This window comes from Pempheris klunzingeri, chromosome 9, assembly GCF_042242105.1.
Source record: "Pempheris klunzingeri isolate RE-2024b chromosome 9, fPemKlu1.hap1, whole genome shotgun sequence".
NCBI classification, from domain to species: domain Eukaryota; kingdom Metazoa; phylum Chordata; class Actinopteri; order Acropomatiformes; family Pempheridae; genus Pempheris; species Pempheris klunzingeri.
In genome coordinates, this window is record NC_092020.1 from 22,557,818 (window position 1) to 22,580,027 (window position 22,210).

Below are 22,210 nucleotides of genomic sequence, written 5' to 3' on the forward strand. Positions count from 1 at the left end.
TGTGGATCATTAGGTTTGCAAGGACGTCCAAACCATTGTCAGCTGTAGGGTCTTGGTGCAGTTCAACTGTGAAGTTAGTCCGTGTACGTTATCATTGTTATCATCATGTGACCAACTCCCAAAACACAAAAATAAACTACTTTTAAAAGTAGCAGCGGACTGTGTTATTTAGGTTAAATAATGTGGGGATTTATACAGGCTCCATAACCTTTTCTTATTTTGGAGATATTGAAAAAATGCACATCAAATTATTGTTACATAGTGAAATTTGGATGCACAATCTACAAGCTGTGGCAACTGGCTAAATGTTCCTGTTGAATTCTGCAGCACTCAGGGCAGAAGAGATTAATGTTCCAGTCCAATCTATCCAGATTATGTGCTCATCTGCTGTGTATCAGATCAGTTGATGGAGGATCAGATTGTTTTTTTGTTTACTTAGAAGAGCCACACACACACATAAGCACACCAGAGGCTGTGCGACTATCTTCAGGGTGTGTAAATTGACCCCATAAATACAAGCTTATTTGCAATCACTCCATTTTGGGCGTTTGTCACTCTGAAAATGGATATTTGTGACAACAGCCTTATCACAGTCGAAAAGAAGAAGACAAAATAAGGGTAGACAAGCCGTTACATGAAAGATGAAATGGCAAAGAGGGCAACATCAGCTTTGAAACTACTCAGCTTGCATAAGCTCAATGTCGGTCATCCCTGTGCCATTTTGAATAGTCAATAAGAGAATTAATGTTGCCATAATGCAGAGAATGGAGAACTACGAGGCCAGAATAATGCCATACTCGAAGGAAGGCAGTGAAGTAACGTTTTGGAACAGGAATAATTTGCCTCCATCCTCACTGAAAAGGTCTATTGTCTGCAGCAATGACACTGAGTATTTATGAGCCTTTCTAGTGAACTTTGGGGTAACAAAACATAGTCTACCTAAATCGGCACATTACAAGGAAAGAAAGATGTTATCGTTTGTTTTCATTGATTTTTTTTTTTTTCCCACCTCTTTCTCTGACATGACCATCTGCTAATGATAGTCATATCAGTACATGGCAATGTTAGCCTCCTTTATTATAGCTGAATGAAGACAGATGCAGGAGAAAAACAGTGTAGATGTATAACATAGCTGTAGGGAGTGGCACTGGTCCATTTGTTGAAAACCGATATGGTCAGGGAAATTTCAGAGCACAGTGGTCTCATCACTCTTTGTGTCCCGGCTTTCAGGAATAGCTCTTCTCATGCAGTTGTCAGGAAGGATGCATTCGAGAATAACCAATAATGATACGCATGAAATTGGATGCAGAAATTGAAAATGTGGTGAGGATGAAATGTTACTGCAAGGTGAATCAAAACTCCCCGTGTGTACACATTTGAAATTCTATGATTTCATTGTTTTCCAAGTAAAGGCACTCACTATGACAAAAATATTTCCAGTTTTCTGCCCAGGACTACACAGTCACCAGTAGCACTTAGGTGTATTTGTCTTGTTTGTGTTATTGATCAAAAGGCAAGACTACTGAAACCTGCAATCATGGACTGAGTTACACAAGATATATGGGGATCTACTGGACAGTAGGGTGTCAAAGGGGAAGATGAGGGTGGAAAGTCAGCGCAGATGGCAAGGCCAGTTAATATTTACTGAAGGACACAGCCTGGAGCAGCTATCCCTTGTGCTTTATGACAAGGATGAGTTGCTACAGTGGTCTAATTTTAAAGGTTGCAGGTTCAGTTTGTTTATTCACAGCCCTGACTTCTGTCAAAGTGACAAAACACTGAACCCTCAACATGTCACCTAAATTAGCTAGTAAGTCATTGGTTATAGGTTTATACGACAGCACCTGTCATAAATAGGTTTTCTTACAAACAGATGCCCTCAGTAGCAATGCTGAATTACAGATTCCTGAGCTGCTCACCTTCTTTATGTTGAAGGCATGTTTCCCAAAAGCATGTTGAAGTCACAAGACCCTGATCCAAATGTGAAAGTATTGTCTTACCCCCAAAATTCAAAACACAGACTTGGCACCTGCTGTCACTCCAAAACTGATTGACAGATCCTTTAATAATGGGTGTCACATAGTTATTCAGTGGTCAGGACTGTCACCTCATAGCAAGAAGGATTTGGGTTGAACCTAATATATTCAGGCAAGGGGCCTGTGGAGTTGAGACTGTGTGAGGAAACTTACTGTTAAACTTACACAGAATATGCACTGCACACAAACCTCCTCTGTATATTGACAGTCGCCAGTTGTTGGGCTGACATTGGCCCATTTGAACATATTGCCCAACCCTAATGTAAACTTTCCTTGACGAAGATTAAGTATTTTTCGCAATACTACATGTATGAGACCTGCGCTAAACTCCAGGACCAGCTAATGTGCCGGCAAACCAATGTACACTACATCACTTTACAAAACTGTCTATAGCCTGTCATCAAGACCAGTTAGCTTCACTTCCTACTGTTCATATTGTAATTGAATGGACTAAGAACAGAAGAAAATGTTTTCACGCAATATGCACCGTACTAAGAATCTGAACATAGGCCCTTTTCAATGTAATGAGTCGAATCGGTTTTGAATCCAGAATTGATCTGAATGGAATCAAATCTAATCATGAGATTCCCAAAGAATCCCACCCCTAGCAGTTTATTCATTTATATATGTATATCTTCCATAAAGCAGTGATCTGCAGCATAGCCATCATGACGATGAAGGCTCAGCACTGTGAGGGAGAGATGTGTCGGACACTGGACATTAGCAGTGTCACCTCACGCTTTCATTTCATCCATAATTATCAGCATGCCCCCTGAATCTTGGAAACATGATTGACTTTAGTGTCAGTAGTTCTCATTTCTCATTTCATCTCATTTCTTCTAAATGTTGTTCATATATTTTCTCTTTTTTTGGATCTGTTGTGTGTATGTAGTTCACTTTGTTAGGGAATTTCCACTTGCAGATGGAGATCCTATATAGGAGCACTGATTTAATGACAGCAATAACGGCTGCATGAATTGTTCAAGACGTTTCTATCTAGGAAAAATGTTGGTAACCTAGATGTCACTCCAGTTCTATGTTCTATGCTTTCCATAAACCTCCAATGGGCTTTGTTATTGGTTTACTCACTGCCCAGTCAGGGGGTAGCGCACAAACGTCACCTGCCCCCTAATAAAGCTCCTATGCATGTGTTGTTCGGCTCCCTTTGAAACTCAGAGACAAGTTGAAAAGAGCCCTCAGTAGAGTGCGGATCTCTGCTACACCTGATCACAACTGTGGTATCTGATCTGTTATGTGCATCTGCTATGTTATATGTATATGTCTTCTCTGTGAATGTTTAGGTAAGAGAGTCCGAGAGGATGCATGGTATGTGTTAACATATAAGGTCAGGGTGCTGCAGGATGACTTCCCAAGAGGAATAGTAACATATAAGGATGTGGTGACTTCCCAAGAGAGACAATTTCTATACATTCCTCCATATTAGGGCAAGACCTCTTTGGGCCTTGCTACTGAGGGAAAACCATATGGTGAAATAAACGTTTCTAAAGGTATAAAAGATGACATTCAGAGAAGCTTGGGGAAGACGTTAATTTGGCTAGGGGATACTCTGTCTGTAAAAGACAAATAATTGGGTTACGTCTTTCCAGGCAACCATGGAGCCTGTTAGACAACTGATCTTTTTGTAATAAACCTATTTTAATGTTGTCAGCGGACGTTTTCCTCCCATCATCTGCACATCATCGGCATCAGAGAAGTCACAACACAACCTAACCTAAACCTAAGCCTAGTAGGGGAAACACTATCTGATGGAGGGAACAGACTTTGAGACAACAGCTGTTAACGCTGCCTCACTCACAGTCAAGATGGCGGCAAAGAAAACAGAAACAGGATTTATTTATATTGTATCATGTAACTTATGTTGTGGAATTAATCTGCAGATGCTCTGATTCAAAACCAAACCAAACCAGACACAGGGTGAACCAGTAGTGAGGCCTGTTAGAAGACCATTTACAAAATATAACTTAACACCCATCACTTGAAGGCTTGTTATTATGTGTGTTTAACTGCAACATGTACTGCAAACAACAGCCAAGCTGATAAAATCACATTATTACACTACCGTACTTAAGCTTACCTAGATAATACTTTATGCAGCATGGTGGAGGCTTTATTGTTGACGATTGTAGGTTGTTGTTTATTTGTTTTTATTATTTGACAGTCTCTCTTTTGTATCTGTTAGCATATAAATATATATTTTTATCTTTAATGTTCTGTTTTGCGTTGACAGCATTCATGGCTGTAAATTAAATGTTTTGGCTAATATCCTGACAAACTAAGTAGCAGATTACATTTGGCTCATTGATCCAAAAAGATATGAGGTGGCACTCTATAGGCTGGGGATGAATGCACACCATGTTATCAAAATGATTGTACAATTTTGATTAAATTTGCCCCCATCGCTCTGTGTCTATCTATAAATAAGTACTTATCACGGTGCTTTTTAAGCACAACAAGAAAGAACCCTTGAGGACTTTCCCATAAAAACTCTTCTAATTTATTCAGTGTACTTTGGTGGTGTTGCCTCCTCTGTGGCACACAGTCTAGACCCCTGAGGCTAGATTTACCCTATTTATAAGAACAATTAACACCAGATGTTTTTCGCTGTATCAAAAAAAAATCATTCTTCCAGGCAATTGTCTTTCACTGTGTATTATGTGAGGCAATGTAACTTTCTTCAGAGGGCTTCGTTACGAGCTTGTCTAAGTGGAATTGACAGAAAGAAATAACCACATCTACCTTTAAATGCAAGGAAACATTTAACAACAAAAGTGGATCATCTAATATATTATCCATTGCCACAAATTTTGGCCTTACTGAGCACAAAAGAAACCATAAATGAACATTTCAAGAACCGGGCAAAAGGTCCAAGCCTAAGAGGGGTGTCTTTGTCAGGTAGAACTATAAATTGAACAGTAAGAGTGATATTGGCAATGAACTGAGCAGACGAGACAGGAGAGTGAGCTTTTTTAACTCAATCATTGCATTAATCATCAGAGTGAAAATATATACTGCAACTGCTTTTTCAGAGATGTTTTCAAAGATGACCACAAGCAAATCATAAATATTACATGGAAACTTTGTGCTGCATTGATTTGAAGGACAACAAGCATGGCTTTGATATTAAAACATGAACATGTTCCTTTTGAAAGAAATGTTTGAATTAAAATATTTTTGATCTACAGTACCTCAAACTGCCAGAGGAGAATCTGAAATTAGATCTTTAATGATTTTTTTATGATATATTGCACCTCGAACCCACACCTCCAGAAGCAGCAGATCTATTTATAGTGTGAAAGCAATTGGTACTGTTTAGTGTCATTTTTACAGGGTGAAATCCGATGCATACAATGCCAAAACCCCTGCAGGTTTGTACAGTCAGAGACAAGGAGCTGGTGTCTTTGATCGATGGGTTTATTTATAGCTTGCTCAGCTTCAAAGCATCCTATATTCATTTGCATGTTCATCATGTTCCTAAAATGGCCAATTATTCCATCAGAGGTGTGTGCAGAGGACTGGGCCACAGATCCCGAACAATCATATGACAAATTAGCCAATTAAACATGTTTGATGTCCCTCCCCCCTGTAGTGTTGAATAAGAGGTTGACAGTGCAGAAAAATTTCACAGATTTTCACAGGAGGATAATAAAGATAAGAGTTTCTATGCCTACATTAAAATATACATATGTATCTAAGTAGAAACATTTATGACTGAATATATACAGTAAATATATGTACAGTATTTTGTTTTTTCCTGCAAAGTCACTGCTTGCTCTATAGGTTTTACTCACTTCAGTAGCTACTGTTTTCCAGTGAGCAGCTCCACTGAAGCAGCAGGTGGTTAAAGATGTACTGGAGGGGATGTTGACAGTGGTTGTTGACTTTCCCAATATTTTTGTCTGTAAAATTACTTTTTTTTTTTCTTTCCAAATTACGGATTTATTTAGCTCATTGTTTGTGTTGTCCTCTAAAATATTCCAATAAGTATGCAAGTTTGTATAAACCCTTAAAAACTCTTCAGACCCTTGATGAATTGGCCAATTGAATCCGGTTGCAAGTGTGTTTACTTTGAGTGAATGGGCTCAAAAACCATTTTTGCAGTCTGCACAAAACAAAATGGCTTTCCATTAAAGTATTGGTTAAAAAGCCGCTTTCCTGTGTGAGCCATTATCCTGAAAAATGTTCATTTTATTGCTTTCTGCTTCCTCCCCCTCTTTTGTTTCCACCCACTTCGTCCATCCTGGATATCAAGCTTCTGAACAATTTGGTAAAATGAAAGTGAACAATAGCTGCCAATATAGCTTGAAGTAGTGAGTTTGTGAGTGTAAGGCAGAGATGAAGAGAAGAAGAGAATGGGAGGAGGGGGTGGGGGTTCATTGAGTTGCAGCGGTGTGGGCGTCTTCTAATATCAAAGTGTTGTCTTCATTCTATGTATGGCGCAACCCATCTTGACCCGGTGACGTGACAAATGTGTTAGATTTTCAGGTGCTGTACAGTGCAATAAAGTGAGCAATGGATCTCTTTTGTGGAAGAAGAGGGGAAAATATAGAAAAGAGCCCTCTGGGTTATACAAGTTGAAGGTCATGTTTTTCTGTTGGCCAGAGGGGGAAAAAAGTCTGCTCCAAACAATTAGTATTCATATGAGCAGAATGATATTATAAAAATTATTAGTTGTTTACAAACGCTCAGCATTAGTTATAGAATTAAAGATGACTATTTTCTCAGACGTACAACTTGATTTGCCAGGCAGGGATTCTCTGATTCTCCTGACTAATGTTAGTCACTCCTTCACTCTCTTTTTGGTGTCTACCCACCTAACTACCTCCTGCCAGGAAAATATGTAACTCTTTAGCTGCTAAATGCTCCGCCATGTAAACCAGTTAATTGCTAGCTGTTCCTGTCTCCTTTCAGCAGGTGTTCAGCAGGTAGTGCACAGGTTTTTTAGAATGTTTTCACTGACAACAGGTGCTTGCTACAGCTAAAAAACACCCTATGAGAGCAGTGATTTGAACTATAACTGTTAAGTTTCGGGCCAGAAACCTAAACAATGAGCTGAAACTCAGTATATATATACATATACATATACATATATACATATATATATATATATATATATATATATATATATATATATATATATATATATATATATATATATATATATATATATATATATATATATATATATATATATATATATATATACTCAATAAAACCAAGGGGGCTGCAGAATTTCTGAAGGTTCATCACTTCAAGCAGTGGTTTTCATTTTGTCAGTGTTTTCATTGTCATATTATTATAAAAATATCATTGTCATTTTGTTTTTATTGTGAGCCTACATCATCTGGCACTGAAGAGTGTATAATATGTTCGACAGATCCAGAACAAGTCAGAAACTGGACCTTGAGAAGAGATTTTTTTTTTTTATCATTGGAGAACCTAAAAACGTAAAGTATGTGTCTTTATATATTCAAGCTTTATGCATTGTCATTAACAAGGAATTAATAACATCAGCATGGCACACAAAGTGTTTAATAAAGAAAAAGTATGGTATTACATGACCAAAATTATGTTGGTCTAGCAGTTTAAGGCCAATGTAGTTCAACAGAAGAAATTACTACTGTTAAAATGTATTCTTGATGGTTTGGTGAAATATTATGCCTGTCTGTGTCTCCTGATTGGGAAATTACAGTTGTGAATGTTGAGGGACCATTTAAATGTTCAGCACATAAAGCAATGCAGTGCACTTAAAGGATCCTCTTTGATTTTGGTTTAGGATTTTTTTTTTTTCTCACTGCTCTATCAGTTTGAATGAGAGTCTGTCAAAAGCAGAAATGACTGAGCTGGCTGCCAATATGGCAGATTACTCCATACATCAGAAAACATTCGGATTCCTGACAAAACCGTCAGCAAGAAAAATGTATGTTCTGGATACAGATGAAATGCTTTACAATCCAGCTGACCTGGGCCTGTTTGCTCCTCCCTACTGATGGTCAAGGTGCTCACAATGAACTGAGAAAGAAAAATACAAGATTAATATGAATGTGTCAACATAATATCATATATTTCTTGCACTGGAAATGGTAGATGTTGCAAGATTACAAGCTTCAGAAAATCCCAAGTTAGCCTCTCATTTTTAACCTTCATTTTAACTCTTTTATGAGCAAATTACGAAATTGCCATAATGGTAAAATGCTGTTTAATATTTGGCTTCAGAGTTCAGTGGCGCTTGATTGTAATAAGGGTGCATTTAGGGATGTCATTAAACTCTAGAAAAGAACTGTGTGGGTGCTGAAATAGTGGCAGGTGAATGGTGTGACAAAACGGTCTTGTTTCCAGCCCTGTTTGTGAAGCTGGATGTTTTATGACCCGATCAATAAAGGCTGTATAGAGTATGCCACATCTGAGTCAGCAGATCTATAGGATTTCAACAACTTTATGGTTCCCAGCTATGAGTCGGCTGGCCAGATGGATGATAATAGAGTCTTTTAACCTAATGCTGACCCCACTGTGGCATGAAAAGCAGGACTCCGAAGGCATTGTGATACTGCCGGTCAGTATATGGGTCTGCTTCATACTCTGAGTAGGAGACTGTGGGTGTGTGTTTCTGTCCATTAATGTCTGTAATAAAATACTACCCACTGTATAAAGCTGGATAGATTCCTGTACTCCCTTAGCCCACAAAAGAGACTTATGGTAGACCAAGATTTTATTCATGAGGTACAAACATTTCTCAGAGACTGAGCTTCTCTGGTGGCCAAAGTATACTCACTGCTTTAAGTAAATGCTGATGTGTTCAGTCAAAGCCTGCTGAATGTAAAGTGTAAATGTCATTAGTCTCTTATGGTCAGCAGAACAGCTAACTGGTAACACAGCTAGTTAGGAGAGTCAACTATTACCCCATAGAAATGATAAACTGTCCTTGGTCGGCAAAATGGCCTCGACTCAAGGTTCACTTACTTGCTTCTTCTCATGCGTCAAACGTGACACGTGGTCTACATCGATAGGCGGAGTTCTGCAGTAGTCATGGATTTATACATGTTTAAACTGCTGCTCCATGTTGGCATAAATGTCGAGTTGGATAGTTCGTATCCAACTGCAGCAACAGTGGCCAAAACAATCACAACTCAAGGTCCACTTGCTGACTTGTTTAGTAACTTTTCACAGCATCACTTTTCTGGGTTCTTTGCTTCTCTGTAATCATCCTACACTGTGCTTAGCGCGCTTGTCCACAAAATGTATTTGGATGAACACTTTGCACATTTCTCTGTAGAAAAGGTTGAAAAGGTAGAAAAGAGTCCAGAAGGCAGAGCAGAGTTTTTAGTTTTAGTCTTCAGTTTGGTCAGACATATAGGCACATATGTTTATTGAGACTGGGATGTCTACATGACTCAGCTGCCTCCACAAAATATTGTGTTTGTATTGTAATACCAACTCTTTTGCCCCAGACAAATTCTCTGCATATTACAATAACTAGAACTAAATCCAATACTGAGATGAATAAAAGCTAAACAATTTTTAACAATTTAAACTAGACTGAAACTAACTAAATGATAATAAAAGCTAATGAAAAATATAAAACTTTAATAACTCCGGAACAGAGTGAAGCAAAATGTGAAGTCAGCAAATGCGAGGCTTTTCCCAGTGGGCTACATCCACTGACTCAGGCGAGGTAGCGAACCTGCCCACACAGTAAGCCGCTATGACCAGCTTTAACTAGGAACATCACTTCGTTTTATTTAAATAATTCATTTTAGTGAGCCTGCATTTTTTTTTTTTTTTAGACGTAAGAGCAATGTGATTTATGATGCTAGATTCTTCTCACTTCACTTGCTTTTTCCCCTGAGCTCTGGTCTAACATATTAAGCCTTTAAATCAAATTGTGACATCAATTACACCATTTATGCCTACTGTAAAACTCCCCTCTGTCAACGTACTGTCCAACTGTGGAAAAACAATATTCCCCAGTCTGTCTGCGATAGTCCAAATATAGACCTGCGGCAGTGTGTTGATTTGATGTCTCTGCCTAGGTGTGTTCAGCCCCAGGGTCACTGTCCTCTATCATGTCATCAACAAGACCTGCCACTGAAGGACTAAGCTCTGTGTAATCAACTCCACTGGGATCAGATTTGAGACGCGAACAAAGCCTCCCTTTTTTTTTTGCTATCTCCTCCTCTTCTTTCTCTTTCTCTGTCTGACTTTCTATCTCGGCCTACCACTATCTCACTCTCTGTTGGGTGTCTGGTGGTTTAAAAAATGTGGTGGAAAGTTTGTTTAATGTTTGTTTTTGTTTACAATGTGAGTATTCTCCCTGAAAATCACCAAAAAAAAAGAAAAAGCAATGACAAAAACAACAATACGCCTTAAAAAGGGCTTGAAACTGTTCATGTCTACAGCCTTGCTTAAATACACTGTAGTGATTTAATATGAGCTCCAGCCCACAACATTGCTATGCCATGCTTTAAAGCCATATGAGTCACGTCTTTAGCTTTTGCTGTCAGTATTACTGAATGCACACACACATCTACCATTACGAGAGTTGGAACAACAGCCCAGTAATCTGGAAGTGGTCCAGTTTGGGGGTACTGTAGTTGTTGGAAACAAATGGCCCAGAGGCTGCGGATCTTTAATTGGAGATCTAGAGACTTTAAACACCTCTGGAGGCTCCTGTCAGAGCCCGGTGAAGAAGATGAAGGTGGAGGGAGGAGTTGGGGTTCGAGTAAAGTCTCCTGGATCATAATGATCCCCTTCAAGGTGAGAGAGGAGGGGTGGAGCGTAATACATCAAAGATTAAGACACGAGGAAGAGCAGTGGTCCTGATGAAAGATGGCAGGGAGAGAATTACACCTGCATCCGAGGAGGAGACAGCAGTGACAGAGACTGAATGAAGGGAGGGAATCCGTCTTGAGCTGTTACCAAACATAGAAAGTTACCAAGTTGTCATGAAACAAAGTTCCAAAGAAACAGTTGTGCAGAGACTATGACAGCGTTGGTTATTAGTTCAAACACTGAACACATTTTACATTCACAATCTGGAAAGGACAATTCATCAGAGCTAATTTGTTTGCTCATATTTTGCTCAGATGTTGTTTGCTGCCGTTTAAAATAATCAGCCACTAGCCAAATTGTGCAAAATCGGCTTGTCTCAAGTTGATCAACTCTAGCAGCCACTTTGGCATGTGACTAACCATCATTTAGAGACCTGTTTGATAGATGATGTTTGTGGTTTGTAGAAACTGGGCTGGCTAGTTTCCAACCTTCACTTCAATTTCACAGCCATGTGACCAGAGTTGGTGGAATTTGTTTTCCGTAAAGCATTGCAAAGCCCCTTAGTACACAGTATCAGCAGCACAAAGTACCGCACAGGCGGACATAACAAAGCATTTTGCTGTGAACATCTGCAGCTGTGTGTCAGCTGGGTAAACTCCATCTATTGACGAAGGCCATGTGATATGATTAAAGGATCCAGTACAGCTTCTAAGTGGACCTTGTGGCAAGATTTTCTGTTTCTAAGGTCGAGAATGATCTTTTACTCTGCAGAAACTCTGGAATATTAGTAGAAGTCTGTTCTCTGTCCCTGGGGTCTGCTGTGAGGTTTTTTTTTTTGCATTTATATCATCCTGGGCAAGCGGCTGTAAGGAGTTTGCAACCCTACTGCTCAGATATCCATTTCAGATTCAGTCAGGTGTTGCAGCAGTGACACCTCTAGTTGCTCTTAAAGATTGCAATCAGTGACCTCTGATTTGGGTAACCCAGTTGTCACGCCGTGCTGTCTTGATGTATTGTGAGCTGTGGCAGTAGCCAAGGCCCAGGAGACGGAGATGGAAGAACTGGAGGAGGAGGTGGGGGAGCAGGCTCCGCAGGGCAAAGATGGGACAGTTTCAGCAGAGTTGGCTCCAGCTTTTCTGCTGAGCCACCTTTTTCTTTATATAAATAAAACAGTGACGCTTTTAACAGGCCAGGTAGGGCAAGCGAAGTAGTGGGTTCACTCATGGTTATGGCTTCAGTGAACAGTGGACAAGATGAAGAAGGTTCTTTTTTTTCTTTTTCTCACTTACTTTACTGTGTATTCTGAAAATAAGTGTGAATCCGTTTTCAGCCCTGGAGTCAAACAAAAATATAGCACAGATTTGAACAGAGATCTGCATGTTGGAGACCAATTCTGGTTACTGAGCAGTCTGTCAAGTGTTTAGAGTAGCTTGTGATTCTCATGAGTGCCTCCTGGATTCACAGTGATGTTTATGTAGGAGTTATTTCTCATTGCTGCTTGGCGCTGTTTGCATCAGTGGCTGTAGATTCCTGGTGCCCAGTGGTGCTCCTCTCAGGTGCGCGGAGAGCAGCAAGTGTAGCAGTAATTAAACAAGTGTACCAATAAAAGTTAGAGTTGGCGACAGTGGCGGTGGTTGAAAACGGTTGGCTTTGCATTTTAATAGCAAAGCTCTGCACTCACAGGAGAGCCTTCAACTGCTACTGTGTCGCTCTTTTTAACAAATAGTTTAAGCTTAATAAATCATTTGCCCCCTGTTGATATAGTGCATATGAGTCCTCTCACTCTGCCATGTGTTTCCATCCAAGCACGCACTTGACCTCCACATTATATGAACAGGTCAAGGCAATTAATAAGGATCAGAGGCTTTTCACGGTGTGACCTGACCAGCCGCTTTCCACATATGGAGCCCATGTGACCAGAGACATTTGTCACAAGCAAGGTCATTGAGCAGTCAAAGCCAAACAGCAAAGCAAACAAGGGCAAGTCTGCATCCTTCATGTAAATGGTAAATTTGTAATAGCGCCTTTCTAGTTGTTTGGATTACTCCTATTACACTTTTACACACTTTTACATTCCATCCTCATTCACCCATTCACACATCATTCACTCAGGAGGAATCTAAGTCGGAGGAGACTTCTCTTTCACTGAAGCTACACTTCAGGAACAAGTTGGGGTTCAGTGTCTTGCCCAAGGACACGCTGACTCATAGGACCCGGGGATCGCCATGGCCGCCCCATGTGCTTTTACCAAAGAGTTAAAAAATGAACGCCACCTACCCTGAAAATACCTCTATATTTTTACTAAAAGCTACTTTGACGGATTAACAGCCACTATGAAAAGATCCTATTCCAATGAATTTTCAAATCTCACAGAATAGTGAAGAGGAGAGTGAAATATTGAGTGTAAAAGCTCCTCTGACTAGATGGAAAAGTTTCGCAGCTTGACTCCACACCACCCAATTCAATTATGTCAGCTATTTTCTAGAGGACCTTTGGCACCGCTAAATGTGCTTTATCCATGAGTAATGTTAACGAAAGCTGCATTACACTAAAAAGGGTTCCAGCGAGATTCTTACAGTTCTTACAGTTCTGTTACAACACTGTTACCTTAAACAGTGTTTACTCAGCTTGTAATTGGCTGTTGCCAAAGGACTGTGTTGTTATTTGTGTGTTTTTATAAATGATCAGACTTCAGATTACATGGACTGCACTGTGGAAAAAGAGAGATCGGGCCATTTTTTTAGTGATTAAGCTGCCGTAGTTCAAAACACTTTAAACTGAGACCGTCCATGGTTTAATTAAAATCCACCTCCCGTTGTTCTTACCATGGGGAAAACCACCATGAAACATAAGTTCAAATTTTAACTATTTTTCCTGAGGTAGTAGCTGCCTTCCTTTTTTGAAGCAGCTTGTATGAAGGTCAAACTGTGTGTAATGTTGGAGGTGTGAAAAAACCAAGAGATACAGGAAACACTTCCATGTCAGGATTTTTTTTTCACCCGTGCGAAAATCACCCTTTTCCATCAAGTGTGCTAAACCCATGTCCCATGCAGTGTATTAGGTGTTATGACATGCAGGAGAGCGAGAAATTGCCATTGCATGTTCTGCTCACTTTTACACAGTTTATGTAACAAACATCCAAAACCATCCAATGCATAAGTCAGATTTTTAAAATACATTTTGAAATGAACTGGAGGTGTGATGTGATGTGCATTTCAAATTTCACTCAAACATTTGCAGTCAACATAAAAAAGAGGCCTTAATGTTCCTTAGGTTCCTGCTTATGATTATCTTTAGATATGTTTTGTTTTCAAGAATACATAACATTATTACTATTATTTCATGAATGTGCCATACCTAAAATTATGAGAAATGTCATATAATGGCACATACATATAACCTACCGTAGATACGGATACCTCAGTTTACATTAATATTTGCATATAATTATGCAGTCCATGTTTTGATCTGGGGAATGCAAACAGCAGCAGCATGATAGTGATGATTATATGGTCTTCGTCTTCACATTAAAAGGTCAACGTCTTGAAAACATTATCCATCAACTTTGACTGCATTTGTGAACCAAGTATCAGCAAACACTCCCCATGTCATGCTTGAGCCCAGTGCTCCGTCTGCTCAGAATACAGTCGAGGATGCATCGAGTAGCGATAGCTTGTTCTCGGGAGCTTAGATGGAGCCAGTTTCTGATTTACCTCCCTGAATCTCATTTTGTCCACAACAAACAGCCAAGCTGGGTAAGCTTAGCTGTTATAGCAACTCTGCATTGCCTGTTACTGTTGTGAAATCCAGCTCCTCTGCGCTGAAAGAAAAATTTAACAATGTTCGAAGGCTATGGCTGCTGCTTCTGGAGTGTTTTTTGGTATGGTTTGAATTAGTTGCACTAAAAATGCAGCAATAGACATTAGCTGCAGCAGCACTATTCTCTCCTCGGATCATGTTGGGCTGAGGGCAGACTGGAAGCTACAGTGAAACACAATCGCCTCTGTGGCGCAAAGTTGGATAATATGAGCCAGTCCAGGCTGGGGACACCGGGTTAGCATGCTAACTTAGATGTATGTAGATATCTATGTAACATAATGCATAGATGGCTTTAACATTAGTACTGTTATTTACTCATAATCTGTTGATATTGTTTTATTTTTTAAACCAGATCTTACGTATTGTACAATTTCAGTACCTTTACTAGCATCTAACACGATCACCGTCTGGATGTGTAAACATCCGTTACAAAGTTGGACAAACAAGTAAAAAAAAAAAAAGTGCATTTATCGGCTGTCCTCATGTTTCCCAGGCTGCACTGTGTGCAGTTACACAGTGGGGGAAAAGCTGATAGTTTGACATGTTTAGTTTTTGCTGGTCAAATGAATTCCTCACCAGTTATATAGAGGAAGCAATAAGGTTGCACTCTAATGTGTCCTTCACCGCTTGAAAGCAATTTGGTTGGCAGAGACGTCTACAGAACCCAAGGCTTGGTTTTACTAGACTGAGAATCCTATCAATACATCTCAATTTGCCTGAGTGAACTTAAAAATACAATAGATTTCTGCTGAGTTTTTGTTCATTCCTGAAAGGCCTTTCTTGACTAAGGCATTTTGGCTTAGTTAATAGGAGAGAAATTAGCATCCATTGTCTGATTAAAGCTGACACTCCCTGTGTAGACATGTACTGTGTGGATACTGAGGGGTGGGGAGACTGTATGTAAGACTGTGTGTGTGTGTGTGTGTGTGTGTGTGTGTGCACGCATGGTCCTTTGACGTTGCTGACCTTCATATCCCCTGGTTATGCCAGCAGCCATTTATCTTTTATTCATTCTGCCATTTGTGACCAAGGCAGCTTCTCTGGCACTGACGCTTGTCAAAACAGACCCTGTCCCATGATATGCAGTGTGCTGCCGCCTGACCGGCACGTGCTGCAACAGCTGATGCAGTTTTCCAGAGCAAGAATTAAACATGCTGGTTTCCTTCCCAAGAATTCACCAGCCACTCTCACTGTTTCAACAGCCAAAGCAAATTCTGTAATACAGAAAATCCTCCAGTCAGTTTGCTATCTGCAGTGGCTGGTAAAAGAGACAAGCTTACCAGCTTACTGCTGTTGTTCACACCCTGCTAGTTGTAGGAGGCTTCAGACTGAGCACACAGGCACAAACATCTGTCACCACCGCAGTCTGACTCTCACTGATGGGTATACTTGCTTATACGAACTTTTTCAAGCTGAAACAACAGAGGCCTTTTAAAAAGACAAGACACGTCTGCGTGGAGGCATTTTCATTTATCATGTTTCTTCTGTCATTAATGCAGGTTTTCCATTTTATTTGTCACCCATCTGTAGCTAAAAATTGGTATCGCTCACTCAGAACTAAAGCACTAAATCCTCCTTTAAAGCTTTTGTTTAGACTAATTATTTGTCTGTGCTTGATATGAAACTCTCCACAAATGCATCCTATATTTCTTAGCGTTTAGATAAAAAAAAAAAAAAATGATATAACTGTTGCATCTCACACCTTTCTCAGCCTCGGTACTAAATATTTCATACCAGGAAATAAAGTTTTCTCGCCTTTACAAGGTCAGACAGAATTGGGATGAAAATGACTTGATGGCCCACGTAGAAGCCCAGTGATTTCAGGAGTGTTAGGAGAACTTCTCTCAGCCTCTTATACCCATTTGATCGTTAGCGTCATGATTACGCCAAGCATCTCATTTCAATGCTCTCTGATTGCACAAGTTGTTTTCACTGAAGGAATGATATCAGGAAAAAATGGATAAGGCAAAAATGAGATCTTGTGCGTCTGATAATGACATGCCGTTGGTTTCTGGGGTGACGCTCTGATTCTGCTTAACTAGTCATCGGCTCTCAGCGAGCACCCAGTTCGTCTGAGTGGCGATCTCATTACTGCCCTCTCTAAATCAGTCTCGCCTGATCATCCCAACAAAGTTCACTAGTTTTGCAGGAGTTTCCACGCAGCAGCTATTATTCCATATTTTTCCCTAAGCAGGTGATTACACCGTACAACATGGTAGAGATGTCACCTTCCTCCCCTGAGATTTGAAAAGCATCTCAGTGAAGAACAAAGTTTTTTCTTTCTTTTTTTTTTTTTTGTTTCTGGTTGGCTGACATCAGCTAATATAACTGTTATTAGAGGAGAAACACTTCCAGATCTAACAATGAGAAGTTGATATGACATGTGTCAACCACTAGTTCTAGTCATTATTTTCTCTTTGCCTTGACTCTACTCTGCCGAACCTTTCATGTAGTTGACTTCTTTGATCTACAGCCTTTGATGGCGGATTGTAAATACAACACCATCGTGTTTTCTGTTGCTGTCAGGGTTGGCTCTTGACACCTGTGTGATGGATTTGTTTGTCAGTTTCTTTGTGGTGACGGGGCTGCTGCTTTCTTAGTTTGAGGCAGGCAAATGCTGCACTACTGTCACCGCTTGTGCTCCCCTGGGGGAAATAATCCTTAGCATTCGTTATTGTGACGCAGACAATGATAGACACGCTCAGATTTCGGTTTTGCTGAATATAAACAGCAACTCATTATTTAATAATGTGAGTCTTCAGGGAGATTCGGGTTTTCACAGGTACTAATTGGCTGAGATTCGAAACATTGCATCCAAAATCTGGAACCTTAAGTTCAATGCTTTTAATCTTGCACATTTTTCTGCACCTGGAAATCATTTAGGTATTTATGAAATATCAGTTTTAAGACATCCCCTTAACATTTAAATGATGTATTCAGTCATCTAAGCAAAGCAACAATGTTCCTCTCAGCTCTTACACAAGTGAGTGTTACTTTATGACAAATATTTTCGCCCTTTCCTAACCATTCTGCTTCTGCTCTTTCTTTTCATTCCCAGATGATAACTGCAGACTGAGTGACTACCGTCGGCTGAAAACCAAAATTCTGGATTTGCATGACAAACGATACATGGGCTCTAACATCCATGGGGCCCACAAGGACAACATGGCTGCCAGGAAGCAACTGGTTGATGTGATGTTCAAACGCTTTGATGCAGATAACAATGGTCAGATAGATGCCAGCGAACTCTCTCAGGTAAAACTATTGAACAAAGCTGAGCTTTAACACGCAATGAGATTTCACTTAGCACAAAACAGCAATACATACTTCATTCAGTCTTTTAGTGGCATAAAGGTAAAATGCAATAACTTCACTTTGACCAAAGTAAACACTGATCTTTTTAAAGATGTCATTAGGTACAGGAGACCCATGATTGCCAGTTTTTGCCCCCCAAAAAGAGCTGCGTAACATTTTGTAACCGCACTTCCATTTTCAAGACACCCCACAGCACCTCTCAGGAGGTCAAAATCGCAGAGTCATTTTTATTTAAATATCCATGAAATAGGAGACTACAAATGAACAAACCATCTGTGTGCTCAGGTGTTTAAACTCGCCACTTTGATGTCTGCCATAATTGTGTCCATTTTACTCTCTTACCCTTCCCTCTGGTAGCTGTGGTGCGAGGCTCTAGGTAAATCTTTTGAAAAGCAATGTGGGTCAAAGGAGCCTGGTGCTCATGGGAGGCTGCAGCCTTTGACCAGCGCTGCCAAGAGGGATGGTTGTAAAAAGAGCTTTTTGTAGCTGCCATGAGGAAGGAAGATATTCTGTGCATAACAAATAAACTCACCCAGTACCTGAGGACTGATTTAATACAGAAAGTATTTAAATAATTGAAAGGGTAAGCAACCTGCGGTGGTTTTCACCACCATGAAACCAGTTTGCTGTTCTGTTCTTAGGTCATTTTCCTGCTGATCCCGTTGGATATCCTATCTGCACAGAGGTCACCTTGGTCAGCCTCTCCTGCCCGACAGGGGAGGTCTCATTAAATTAATTTGAATAAATTTTAGTATTTTCAGTTCAAAGCATCTAAATAACGCCTCAAAATAGTGATATTTTTGGCATATTTTCACATTATTTACATATTTTTACATGTTTTTACATTTTCACGGTGCCCCATGCCAGCATGAGAGAAATCAATGCTTAGTGAGTGAAATGCATAGTCAACAAAGCATGTTGAGCCGTGTTTTATGGAATAATATTGTCAGAATGCTCCGAATGTTAATTTGAATATGCCCTTTAAACTTATTGAATATTATTTTGGACATATTTTCAAACCCCTTGATGATACCATTCATCTTATTGGAGGCCAAGCTCTACCACTCCACCTCTCCCTAGGTGTTTGAATGACACAAGCTAGTCACTAATAATTAACATCCAGATGGAAAAGCTCTCTTCCGGGTTCATCAAGGGCTGCTTTTATCCCTACCCTATGTTGGCAGATTTCAGACAGTGTCCGCTTGTCAAGACAAATTCTCAGAGAAAATGAGAGAAGTGAGCATTTCTGGGATAGTCTGAAAATAAAATATCAGTGGATTAAAGGTGGCCCTTCTGGATTTTTCAACCAAATTCAAAAATGTTTTGCATGCTTTGACTTTGAGGTGCACACACACAAAAATCATGGATATTGTCCATGGGGGGGGGGGTTACTGTCATACTGCAACCGAAGCTACAGGCCTGTTTTACTGCAGTGACATGAAGTATATATACATGAAGGATTCAACCACATCTATAGTCAAAAAGTGTTCCTAAAAACTTTTGAGCTTCTGCAGACTTTCACCTCACATGGAAATTACTGCATAATAAATAATGTCATGATAAATATCAGTGCGAAATAGCTTCATCAATCAGATAAATCACTTAATAAACGCAAGCAGTTGTGGGTTGACAGTGCCTCAACATAAGGGCGCCTGAATCTAATTATGGATTGGGTCTTTAATGAGTTTCTATGTTGGTATATTAAATGTTGTCTCAGAATGTAATTTCAGCGTAATTAATAGCTCACACAATAGTTTTCTTTTCTCTCCAAAGGATCTGAGTTTTAAATATCAAGCACAATACTATACATTAAAGGTTCAGATTCGATTAGATTGCCTTGTCTGGGCAATCTGCATGTTTTCTCAGACTCAGTTGCTTGAGTCACTGTTGGACTGCAGAGTCTTGCCTCACTGACAAAAGATGAACGGGAAATACACAGAAGAGATTTATGTAAATTACATTTTGGTGTGAATAAGCCCTCAAAAAGACCACTGCACAAGCAAATCACACTCTTATCAGCAGCTGAAATACAAAACCATGGCTGCCACCCTCATGCCCTAAAGCACCCCTTATAATTGGAGCATTTTCTGATCTTGTTTGAAACTCTAGGATGGAAATCCCTCACCCCGGCATGCTAGACTTGCTAGAACGTTCACATGAAGGGGCAATCGTCCCAGGCCTTTTAGTAGTGGGTGCCCTTTTAAAATGGCAAATCAAAACTTCTTTTTTCTTCGCATGTTACCCACATCTATCATTTGACCAAAGACAGAATGTCTGAAACTATACCTTTTAGAAAAAAACGTATGAGAAAACGCTGCCTTGTCCACCCAAGTGCAAAAAAAAACAAAACATTGAGGCAAAGGTTATGCAATTACAAAAAATACATTCATTTTAAGAACTTGTATTATGTAATTTTTAAAATTATAGTCCATAAAATAACTAATTATAGGGTCATAGTGTTTTGAAAGGTTGTATCTCCTCAGAAGTATTTACAGAGTTTGTTATGCAGTTCTGGAAATCTCAGTTTTCTAAAGATCAGGTCAAAGAAAATGCATTAAAGATCCTCCAACTGGACCAGCACACAAGTTCTGCACTACAGTAGACCCTTTAGCATCCTCTTACCAGTGCGTAAGATTTTGGTACATTCATGCAGAGGTTTGACAAGAGTTTAATACCTTACCTTTATTTGTCTGCAGAAAATTGAATGAAATTGGCTAAGGGGAAACCTACATAGAATACATCTAAACTTTGTAAGCTAAACATTGCCTGATCAGAAACGTGATTTTTGTAAAGGAATAGTGGTGTTCTGCTAGTGGAGGAAAACAGCTTGCAGATGTGACTTCGCCAACAGCCTTTGAAAGTTGGCGCATGCCCACTATTCTGTTTTGAAATACATATGCTCATGTATAGCAATGGTACTTAATGTCTGTGCTACCAGAATAGATACTGTGTTAAGTCTAAAATGTTATGAAGTAGTAAAAAGTTGTAATTTGTAACTGCTAATTGTGAGATACATGTTCTATCTGACTAACCAGCCTTGTTCCTTTGGCTGAGTAGATTAAGCTTCTATTGAAAGCTGGCAGAAGCTGCATTCTCAAACATTATAGCTGATTTTCCTGGCAATGATGTGTCTCAGTTCATTAAGCCCACAGGATACACAGCTGTGACATGGATACGGACGTGTTCACTAAAAAACAGTGTCCTTGGTCCTCTTTTACCGTGCTTGAATAGTCACTCGCTACAGACAAGTAAATCTAACCAGATGAGTTACAACTTTGTGTGTAGGCAGTAAGGCCATGACATGAAATATTCACGATTTAGAGTTAAAGCATCCAGACCTCCAACAACATTTACAATACAAATATTTCAAAGGCAGCCCATATTAGTCCAAGTCAAAGCAAGCCAGAAAGAAGGACCAGAGGGTGAAAAATCTTTTTATGTTTCAATACCTTTTTTACTGAGGAATCTGCATAGCATTTTAGGTGATTAAATATGACTAGCTCGTTAGTTTAGATGTCACTCAACTGTAGATTATAAAATAGTTACAAGAAATAAAGAGGAAAAATTTCACAGATGAAATCAAATTATTTAATATACAAAAGCAGCTGTTTTATTGTGTGTGCCGCAGTTATTAGTTACTTGTAGGATACACTAAGAACATGCCATTACAGGTGCATTCTGAATTTTGGGCAAGTCATCTGGCAAGGGAAGCACACTGATCCAATGCATGAGGCATGATCTATAAAGCCGTCCCTTGTGATCAGCATTTTGACAGCTGATCTAGTATGATGGATGTTTTACTGGCAGGGCCATGCAGAGAGTGTTAAATAGGATCATGCTTTAGCAGGAATGACGAAAAAAATTTTAACGTGTTTTTGCTTTTTTACCATCTATTGTGACACAAGTTTAGCAAGTTTGGCTAGAATAAACTGACAACTAATACTGTGTGTGTTTAATCAACTTTGACATTCAGAGTTTCGGTGGGCAAATAATGTTAACTCATTGCAGATAATATATTCCAACTTTTCAAAGGACACAGTAAATTGAATAAGCGAAGTACATTTACTGAAGTACATGTACTTAAGTGTTATTTTGAGATACTTTCACTTTATTTATGCATTTCCATTTACTGATGCTTTGATTTTATTCCACTACATGTCAGAGGATAATATCTTAAAATAAAAAATGTTTTCATAATGCGGCAGAATCCAGCGGCATTACTGTATGTGTCCTTAAAATGTACTTGTTTTTGC

The 22,210-nt window shown here is 39.5% G+C and overlaps 1 protein-coding gene across 1 annotated transcript in view; it reads left to right on the forward strand.

The window, feature by feature from the left end:
* fstl5 (follistatin-like 5) overlaps window positions 1-22,210 on the forward strand; it is a 127,592-nt gene that overhangs the window by 35,072 nt on the left and 70,310 nt on the right. Inside the window, exon 5 of the mRNA XM_070836428.1 lies at window positions 17,701-17,897. Within this exon, the coding sequence (XP_070692529.1) occupies window positions 17,701-17,897 (197 nt within the window). The remainder of the gene's footprint in view (window positions 1-17,700; window positions 17,898-22,210) is intronic.